This window comes from Oncorhynchus kisutch, linkage group LG3 (genome assembly GCF_002021735.2).
Source record: "Oncorhynchus kisutch isolate 150728-3 linkage group LG3, Okis_V2, whole genome shotgun sequence".
Taxonomy (NCBI): Eukaryota; Metazoa; Chordata; class Actinopteri; order Salmoniformes; family Salmonidae; genus Oncorhynchus; species Oncorhynchus kisutch.
The window spans coordinates 70807061-70817617 of NC_034176.2; the positions used below are offsets into that span (position 1 = coordinate 70807061).

At 43.1% G+C, this 10557-nt stretch overlaps 1 protein-coding gene across 1 annotated transcript; it reads left to right on the plus strand.

Moving 5' to 3' along the window:
• The first annotated feature begins 341 nt into the window (after positions 1 to 341).
• Positions 342 to 2304, plus strand: rplp2b (ribosomal protein, large P2 b). Its single transcript, XM_020479609.2, has 5 exons — positions 342 to 470; positions 1236 to 1359; positions 1510 to 1558; positions 1697 to 1792; positions 2127 to 2304. Exons 2-5 carry the CDS (start codon positions 1237 to 1239, stop codon positions 2201 to 2203), a joined length of 345 nt encoding a protein of 114 aa, XP_020335198.1. The 5' UTR covers positions 342 to 470; position 1236; the 3' UTR covers positions 2204 to 2304.
• The last annotated feature ends 8253 nt before the right edge of the window (positions 2305 to 10557 follow it).

Consider the following 10557-nt stretch of genomic DNA (forward strand, 5'->3'; position numbering starts at 1 on the left):
TATGTCATATTGCCAGAGGCAAGAATGGTACTATAGTAAGGGTTATTGCACCATTTCATAGAGTATGGTACTAATGTAGTCCGATTTAGGTGTCTGTTCTAAGGTCACAGCACAGTCCCAGCTCCGTCTGTCCAGTTATTGACCACTGAGAGTCAATGGCACTTTGCTGGACTGAACAGTGGCCCAATCACTTACATGGGGCGTATCATTATCACCATGTTGTGATTCCAGTTTCCCTAAATTAATTTTTTTTCTGACATTTTTCATTGTGTTGACGCCGCCCGCCTCCGGACCATCTCCTCACTTCGTCCTGCAAATCAAGTCCACCCTGTTGTGAAATTTCTCCTCCAATCAAAATTCATTCGATTTCCCCGCCCATTACGCGTTTTTCCGTTTCCCCCCTGCCTTGGAACTTCCTTTCCGCCTGTGCAAATCTCGTCGTGAACACGCATCTGCCTTCTCTGTGTCAAGTGAGTGTCTTCTAAAGGAAATTTTGTATATGTACACCCTGTGAAAATTAGTCCAACACGGCACCATAACGTAGACATTCCCTTCAAATATTTGTCTTACCCCTAACCTAAAACTGGACAGCAAATAATGTATTGGAGAGGAGCATGCTAACCAGTTAGCTTGCTACCTAACATCCATGACATGTCACCATGTGTACTCGCTCTCACGGTTGCCTCCAAAGAAAAAAGGCCCAAAACTGTAGCTAGTTGATGGGTAACATTATTTGCGAGGGAGTTTTTCAATTCCACATCTTCATATTCTGATTGAAGAAATAACAGTTATCAGTGACAACCTCACCAACTGGAACTTTGTGGACATTGCGCTAGCAAGCTCAACTAGCTAGCTAATTTGCTGACTTCCGTTATCTAGCTAACGTTACCTAGTTAGCTAATCAATCAGATGTTTTGAGTAAGGCAGTGAGTCCTAGTGTTTGGGAAAGATACCCAACAAACATATTTTTTTCCCGTCACTTAGATTATGGAGGTGTCTAAATATCACTCTTGAAACAAATGTATAATAGATGTTTTGTAGGCCTAGCTGGTTGATGCTCTGTGGGTATGACATGGAGAAGTTATAATTGTTTCTATGTTATAGGGTTATACTGCGAAGTTCCCTTTGGGACGCATGTGTACTATTATTTGTTTAAAGTAACATAACTGTATTGGGGAATTTTTTTTATGCCCTGTTTGTTTGTCATGATAACTGCATCATGATCTGTATTGCAGAATGCGTTACGTTGCTGCATACCTGCTCTCTGCCCTTGGTGGTAATGCCAGCCCACAGGCTGCTGACATAAAGAAGATCCTGGAAAGTGTTGGCATTGAGGCTGACAACACACGCATGGAGAAAGTATGTTTAATATCACATCTTTTTACCTTATCTCAGTGTTGAGTAAAATAAATGCACGATTTGTGTGTCATGAAAGTTGCGCTCAATCAGAAAACATACTTGCAATCTCTGGGCCACTAATTTCTGACCCCTTTTTCTCTTCCCCTTCAGGTTGTCACTGAACTTGGTGGCAAAAATGTGGAAGAGGTGATTGCCCAAGGTGAGTTGCAGAACTGTCAATGCATAATGAAAAGTCACTGAAGAGAACACATCTACTTAAAATTAGAACCTGAAATAGTCCGTCTGGACTAAGAACAATAAAGTTGTAATTAAATCGGTTAACTGTAATTTCTCACAGGCTATGGTAAACTGGCCAGTATGCCAGCAGGTGGTGCTGTGGCAGTGGCCAGCTCAGGTGGAGCTGCTGCTGCTGGGGCAGCTGCCCCCACTGCAGGTGAGCATACATCAGAGCCCACATGAGTGTTTGAGATCCTTGTCAAGTTTACCTTTTGGAGGTCCATCATTTTTCATGCCAAACTGGGCGCAATGGGGTGTTCAATTTATAGATATTGATGTGCGGGTCAGCTCAATATCGATGGGGCACTTGGTCAGGCAAGCTAAAGCTTATTTGCCTTTACTAAATACTTGGGAAATTTAGACCAGAACAGTCTCAATGCAAACAGCATTAAAAGAGTTTCATTGCTAAATGCATGGATTGTTACTTTCACTAGAGCTAGCTGTGTTTTCAGACAATGTATATGGTTAATTGATTACTTATCTCTTTACAGCTGAGGAGAAGAAGGAAGAGAAGGAGGAGTCTGAAGAGGGTTCTGATGACGACATGGGATTCGGCCTGTTCGACTAAACTTGTTCAAAATCTGAAATAAACTTTGTAAAAAAGGAAAAGGCTAAATATTCTGTATTTTCTTTTGGTATTTTGCTTAATAAAACCTTTTTTTGTTTCAATCTGGACACAGCCACTGAAGCAGTTGGGTGCTGCATTGCCCTTGATGATGACTATTACATTACACAAGTCATTGGACGAGGGTGCCTTCTGTACTGGGGGATTTTGGTAAGAGCCATGGATGCTCAGTTTGATCATTAACACGCATTACTTGCGGTAGTGTTTTGGAAGCAAAAGGACCTTTCAAATGAGATAAATGTAATAAAAAGGGATGAAACGAGAGACCCAATGTTGCGCTCAAGCAATAATCCAAGTGAAGAGGGTCTGCGTCAGTCTGAAAAGAAATGTTATGCTAGAAGTATAATAACTACATGGATGATTGCATGTTTTATGTGATCTAAATAGCTATTACTGTGTACAGTAGTGTTCCCACACGAACATACAGTATCTCCGTGTTACAGCGTGTGTTTACGGAAAACAGATTGAAGTTGGTACTTACTACCTGTGCTAATTGGCCATCTGAGTCTCCTAACGTGTGTAAATGGAAAAAATACTATTTGCTGCAGCTTAACTGTATAGCAAGTGTATTTTGCATTTGGGAAATTATTTTAGGATATGAAAGTAGGGATTTATGTTCAGAATTGTACCACAATTGAGAATCGGTTTAGGCGAAGTATTTGGCTGTTTAGGCTTTCAGAGCCTTGAAACATGCAAGATCCTTGGACTATAAGGAGCAATGTTAGCCACCTTTAGTCAATGTTTGGACTTGGTGCTGCAGTGCAGCCATGTAGGGGTGTAAGTAGTAATTTGCTTGCTACTGTACATTTCCTTGAATCTAATTTTATTTGGGGAATTATAGTCAAGGTGTGTGATGGTGGTATTGATTGTCGACTAATTTGACTGCTACGACAATGTTTTCGGTAGTTACTAGTGTGGTAGTAGGAAAAAGGTTAAATTCATGGATAAAACAGCAGATAGCGCCATTTACCCTTCTGCTACTGGCCCTGTCCAGAAACAACCCTAGACACGTCTGAAAGTTTTGAATGGGTACTATAAGAAATGTTGAGCTCATGAGTCTGCAGCTCCTCTTCCTAAGGTCCACATAAAATGACAGGCTAATACATAACATTAATAGACCAGGACAGAACTATGTACACACATTTCAAATCCCATTATTTGTCACGTCCCGAATACATGTGTAGACCTTAGTGAAATGCTTACTTACAAGCCCTTAACAATGCAGTTAAGGGGAAAAAAGAGAAGAATAACTAATTGAAGAGCAGCAGTAAATAACATTAGCCGGGCTATAGACTGGGTACCGGTGTCGAGGTAATAAGTACAGTCGTGGCCAAAAGTTGAGAATGACACACTATTAATTTTCACAAAGTCTGCTGCCACAGTTTATATGATGGCAATTTGCATAAACTCCCAAATGTTTTGAAGAGTGATCAGAAGAATTGCAAAGTCCCTTTTTGCCATGCAAATTAACTGAATCCCCCCAAAAAACACACCACAAAAGAACCAGCTGACATGTCTGATTCTCTCGTTAACACAGGTGTGAGTCTTGATGAGGACAAGGCTGGAGATCACCCTGTCATGCGGATTGAGTTCGAATAACAGACTGAAAGCTTCAAAAGGAGGGTGGTGCTTGGAATCATTGTTCTTCCTCTGTCAAACATGGTTACCTGCAAGGAAACACGTGCCGTCATCATTGCTTTGCACAAAAAGGGCTTCACAGGCAAGGATATTGCTGCCAGTAAGATTCCACCTAAATCAACCATTTATCGGATCATCAAGAACTTCAAGGAGAGCGGTTCAATTGTTGTGAAGAAGGCTTCAGGGCGCCCAAGAAAGTCCAGCAAGCACCAGGACCATCTCCGGAAGTTGTTTCAGCTGCGGGATCGGGTACCACCAGTACAGAGCTTGCTTAGGAATGGCAGCAGGCAGGTCTGAGTGTTTCTGCATGCACAGTGAAGCAAAGACTTTGGAGGATGGCCTGGTGTCAAGAAGGGCAGCAAAGAAGCCACTTCTCTCTAGGAAAAATATCAGGGACAGACTGATATTCTGCAAAAGGTACAGCGATTGGACTGCTGAGGACTTGGGTAAAGTCATTTTCTCTGATGAATCCCCTTTCCGATTGTTTGGGGCATCCGGAAAAAAGCTTGTCCGGAGAAGACGAGGTGAGCGCTATCATCAGTCCTGTGTCATGCCAACAGTAAAGCATCCTGAGACCATTCATGTGTGGGGTTGCTTCTCAGCCAAGGGAGTGGGCTCACTCACAATTTTGCGAGAGCAACTCCTCCGAGAGCAACTTCTCCCAACCATCCAGGAACAGTTTGGTGACGAACAATGCCTTTTCCAGCATAATGGAGCACCTTGCCATAAGGCAAAAGTGATGACTAAGTGGCTCAGGGAACAAAACATCAATATTTTGGGTCCATGGCCAGGAAACTCCCCAGACTTAAATCCCATTGATAACTTGTGGTCAATCCTCAAGAGGCGGGTGGACAAACAAAAACCCACAAATTCGGACAAACTCCAAGCATTGATTATGCAAGAATGGGCTGCCATCGGTCAGGATGTGGCCCAGAAGTTAATTGACAGCATGCCAGGGCAGATTACAGATATATTTTGTCAGATGTTACTATGGAATACTGAAGTATAATTTGACACTTATGTCAGTATAATTTGACAATTATGAAATGCTTGTAATTATACTTCAGTATTCCATAGTAACATCTGACACAAATATCTAAAGACAACAAAGCAGCAAACTTTGTGGAAATTACTATTTGTGTAATTCTCAAAACTTTTGGCCATGACTGTACATGTAGGTAGTGTTATTAAAGTGACTATGCATAGATACTAACAGAGAGTAGCAGCAGTGTAGAAGGGAGAGGGGGCAATGCAAATAGTCTGGGTAGCCATTTGATTAGGTGTTCAGGAGTCTTATGGCTTGAGGGTGGAAGCTGTTAAGAAGCCTCTTGGACCTAGACTTGGCACTCCAGTACCGCTTGCCATGCGGTAGCACAGAGAACAGTCTGACTAGGGTGGCTGGAGTCTGACAATTTTTAGGGCCTTCCTCTGACATCGCCTGGTATAGAGGTCCTGGATGGCAGGAAGCTTGGCCCCGGTGATGTACTGGGCCGTATGCACTATCCACTGTAGTGCCTTGCAGTCAGAGGCCGAGCAATTGTCATACCAGGCACTGATGCAACCCGTCTGGATGCTCTCTGGTGCAGCTGCAAAACCTTTTGAGGATCTGAGGACCCATGCCAAATATTTTCAGTCTCCTGAAGGAGAATAGGTTTTGTCGTGCCCTATTCACTACTGTCTTGGTGTGCTTGGACCATGTTAGTTTGTTGGTGATGTGGACCCCAAGGAACTTGAAGCTCTCAACCTGCTCCACTGCAGCCCCGTCGATGAGAATGGGGGCGTGCTCGGTCCTCTTTTTCCTGTAGTCCACAATCATCTCCTTTGTCTTGATCACGTTGAGGGAGAGGTTGTTGTCCTTGCACCACACGGTCAGGTCTCTGACCTCCCTATAGGCTGTCTCGTTGGTGATCAGGCCTACCGTTGTGTCATCAGCAAACTTAATGATGGTGTTGGAGTCGTGCCTGGCTGTGTGGTCATGAGTGAACAAGGAGTACAGGAGGGGACTGAGTACGCACCCCTGAGGGGCCTCCGTGTTGAGGATCAGCGTGGCATATGTGTTGCCCGTCAGGAATTCCAGGATCCAGTTGCAGAGGGAGGTGTTTAGTCCCAGGGTCCTTAGCTTAGTGATGAGCTTTGAGGGCACTATGGTGTTGAACGCTGAGCTGTAGTCAATCAAATCAAATGTATTTCTATAGCCCTTCTTACATCAGCTGATATATCAAAGTGCTGTACAGAAACCCAGCCTAAAACCCCAAACAGCAAGCAATGCAGGTGTAGAAGCACGGTGGCTAGGAGAAACTCCCTAGAAAGGCTTAAACCTAGGAAGAAACCTAGAGAGGAACCAGGCTATGAGGGGTGGCCAGTCCTCTTCTGGCTGTGTCAGGTGGAGATTATAACAGAACATGGCCAAGATGTTCAAATGTACAAAAATGACTAGCATGGTCAAATAATAGTAATCACAGTGAACGGGTCAGGGTTCCATAGCCGCAAGCAGAACAGTTGAAACTGGAGCAGCAGCATGGCCAGGTGGACTGGGGACAGCAATGAGTTTGGTCCTAGGGGCATGGTCCTAGGGCTCGGGTCCTCTGAGAGAGAGAGAGAAAGAAAGAAAGAGAATTAGAGAGAGCATACTTAAATTCACACAGGACACCGGATAAGACAGGAGAAATACTCCAGATATAACAGACTGACCCTAGCCCCCTGACACATAAGGGATATCTTCAACCACCTACTTACCATCCTGAGACAAGGCCGAGTATAGCCCACAAAGATCACCGCCACAGCACGGGGGGCGCCAACCCAGACAGGAAGACCACGTCAGTGACTCAACCCACTCAAGTGACGCAAGCCCTCCTAAGGACAGCATGGAAGAGCACCAGTAAGCCAGTGACTCAGCCTCTGTAATAGGGTTAGAGGCAGAGAATCCCAGTGGATAGAGGGGAACCGGCCAGGCAGAGACAACAAGGGCAGTTCATTGCTCCAGTGGCTTTCTGTTCACCTTCACACTCCTGGGCCAGACTACACTCAATCATAGGACCTACTGAAAATATGAGTCTTCAATAAAGACTTATGGGTTGAGACCGAGTCTGTGTCTCTCACATGGGTAGGCAAACCATTCCATAAAATTTGAGCTCTATAGGAGAAAGCCCTGCCTCCAGCTGTTTGCTTAGAAATTCTAGTTACAATTAGGAGGCCTGTGTGAATGAATAGTATTCTCACATAGGTGTTCCTTTTGTCCATTTAATGTAAGTATACACGCTTTCATACATTTATGCCTTCATAACCATGTGATTCATAGACTACTGAATGCAAGTGAAGCACACAAAAATCTAAATACAAAAACGAGATGTGTTGCAAATAGGCTGCTGGCACTGCTAAATTCCCCCAATGTAAATAATTCTACCATGTTCCTATAGTTACCGCCCTTAATGGGTATCCTGGGTATAGACTTTTTACAGTTACCACCCTCAATGGGTTTCCTGAGGTAAGATGTAATCTCTTAAAGGTCCAATGCAGCCGTTATCTCAATATCAAATAATTTCTGGCTAACAATGAAATACCTTATTGTGATTGTTTTCAATTGAAATGGTCCAAAAGAAACATATCTTAAGAGCAATTCCTCAAGCAATAATTTTGCTAGGACTGTCTGGGAGATGTCTGAGTGGGGAGGGGAAAACAGAAAGCTTGCTGTTATTGGCAGAGAGGTTTGGAACGCAAACTTATTGGTCTATTAACTAATTTGTCAACAGGCAAGCCAAAACTCCATCTCACCAAAGCAGGCAGAAATTTCACGTGTATTTCAAACAACTCTTACACTTAAAGGGCATTATTATAATTTTCTACAATTTCACAGTATTATTCCTACCTCACAGTATGGAAATATATTAAACACAGAAAACCACGTTTTTGACTGCACTGGGCCTTTAAATTTGTAGGACTTTTGTTACAGCTACCACCCGCTATGGGTTTCATTAGGTCAAATACAACATTGGCACCTCCTCCACACTGATTAAAGGCGTCTGTATGCTTCCCAGACAAAACAGCTCGTGCATATATTATGACGTGCAAATTTTGTTCACTTGAGAAATACTGCACCAAACATTCTCCTCGGCAAAAAAAAATGCAAAAGTAATGTCTTATGTTATCTTAGATTAATTCGGACTATTTGAGGAAGTGTATACTTGCTACAGCGTCTCAAAATTGACAAATAGTACAATTGCCGCTTTTTAAAAAGGGTTAGCTGAGGTATAGTGTAGTGTGTTACAGTCTAACACCCATGAAGGGTTAGCTGAGGTATAGTGTAGTGTGTTACAGTCGAACACCCATGAAGGGTTAGCTGAGATATAGTGTCATGTGTTACAGTCTAACACCCATGAAGGGTTAGCTGAGATATAGTGTCATCTGTTACAGTCTAACACCCATGAAGGGTTAGCTGAGGTATAGTGTAGTGTGTTACAGTCTAACACCCATGAAGGGTTAGCTGAGATATAGTGTCATGTGTTACAGTCTACCACCCATTAAGGGTTTGCTGAGGTATAGTGTAGTGTGTTACAGTCTAACACCCATGAAGGGTTAGCTGAGATATAGTGTCATGTGTTTACAGTCTACCACCCATTAAGGGTTTGCTGAGGTATTGTGCTGGGCTTTGGACCTGCTCATAAAATGAACAAGGTCCCTGTGAATCAGTTGTTGTTACGCTTCTGCTCATATAAAATTAACCAGAAGCAGATGGAGTTTCACCTTAGGACCTTGGCTGCGCTGAGGCTTTCAACTCAGCCACCGTGATCAGACTTAACGGACGTGAAAGCAGCAACCTTGAATCATGTGGAGTTTCCTCCCTCTAAAGTTAACTTAATGATTTCCACCTTCATTCCCCTACACCACATTCACACCCAGCAGCATCCACCAGTCACACACATATCAGCACATACTTCGGTATCATGGACAGAACTAGATTTTAAATAAGAATACACACTTTATACACTTATGCTTAACATTCCATACATCAATAATACGTTTCTCTACTGCGACAGACCATGATATCCTAAAGGCACCTCACCAATGTTCTTTAAATATCTTGAGAGATTCTCACATCAGTCACCCACTGGGCACAGACGTCAATTACATTTCTATTCAACATTGGTTCAACATAATTTCATCGAAATGACATGGAAACAACGTTTATTCAACCAGTGTGTGCCCAGTGAGTAGTCAGAGTGCTGAACAGAGTATCATATCATATGCAGCTGTCAGCATTGGTGTACTTTGTCAGCAGCTACTGGTTGTTGGACAGGTGGTAAATTGGCTGTGCCAAATAATCATTGAAGTTGTTTGTGCTTGCACTAGCCCCTGTAAACACAATTTGCTGAGTCCGAACAATGCAATGTTTCTATCTAGGACACAGGAAGGTTTTAAACATCAAATGGATTTTACACCCAATTACATTTTATAACCTATGTTACAATGCCCCCATTTACTGTTAGCCCATGACATCAATATACCCTGAGTGTACAAAAAAATATGTGTGTGTTGACACATGGTCATGAGTGTGTGCTTCAATACCACTGGTGACAGTTGGGAGTGCCACCACATGACATTGTGGCCTCATTGAAAATAATGTGTGCGTTAGTGGTGCACGTCACCCGCAATTGCTAATAACCCGACTGTATGTAATAAAGTGAAAACCTGAGGCCCGCCACCGACCCCTTATGCTTGATCCAAGTATGTGGTCATAGGCGTTGTATGGAGGGTGTGACGCAATTGCGGAGGCCAAATCAAAATCCATACCGCATTGTCGTGCGCCTCTCAAATTTTGTAACAATGCGTAGGGTTCCGTATAGCTCCGCATTGACATGATTGGTTGACCGTAGGTGGAGGTCCGGTATAAACACAAACTCACTTCCTTGACAACTTCCTTCACAATAGCTCTGCTCCGCTAAGCGCAAGAAGAATGAAAGTCTGCATGGTCAGATGGCGAATTGACCATGCAGAACCTATAACCCGCAAATATACACGGAGTGTACAAAACAACACCTGCTTTTTCCATGACATAGACTGACCAGGTGAATCCAAGTGAAAGCTATGATCCCTTATTGATGTCACCTTTAAATGTAAAGTCCCTGGTTCTGGTACCGGTTCCGACCGACATTTTAGCAAAAAAATCGATCTGTGGACACCATAGATCGAAATGGCTTACATTGAGTGATATCCTACACTGTCCATGGGAACCAGGGCTATTTATTGAGCCTGTGTGACATAGGATGTGAAATTTGAAACCACTTAAAACTCTGACAGTCCAGCAACTCCTGGCTGAACCCTACCTCAGCCACTGACAAAGCACATGTCTGCATCTTACAGGGCTTTACATGGTCCATCCAGTGTCTGCAGTGGCCATACTGCGTTTATACTTCTTGCCTTTGCTGAGCAGACCAGAGCTGTTGTCAAGGAAGTTGTTTTAAACAAAAAACACTTTCTGTTTGTCATTAATGGACAAGATTTAACGAGTTCAGGAAGCCAAGCTAAATGAGACCAGACGGACAAGATTTAACGAGTTCAGGAAGCCAAGCTAAATGAGACCAGACGTTTTGATCAAGAGAAACCTTTAGAAAATAGGCACATTTTCTCTAACACTAACAATACAAATCTGTATTTTACAGTTA

Excerpts from the sequence above, each read along its gene's own strand:
- rplp2b (XM_020479609.2), top strand. The coding sequence starts at position 1,237 with ATGCGTTACGTTGCTGCATACCTGCTCTCTGCCCTTGGTGGTAATGCC. Across the intron at positions 1,360-1,509 it reads ACAACACACGCATGGAGAAA|GTTGTCACTGAACTTGGTGG; the intron begins GTATGTTTAATA and ends CTTCCCCTTCAG. Across the intron at positions 1,793-2,126 it reads GGCAGCTGCCCCCACTGCAG|CTGAGGAGAAGAAGGAAGAG; the intron begins GTGAGCATACAT and ends ATCTCTTTACAG.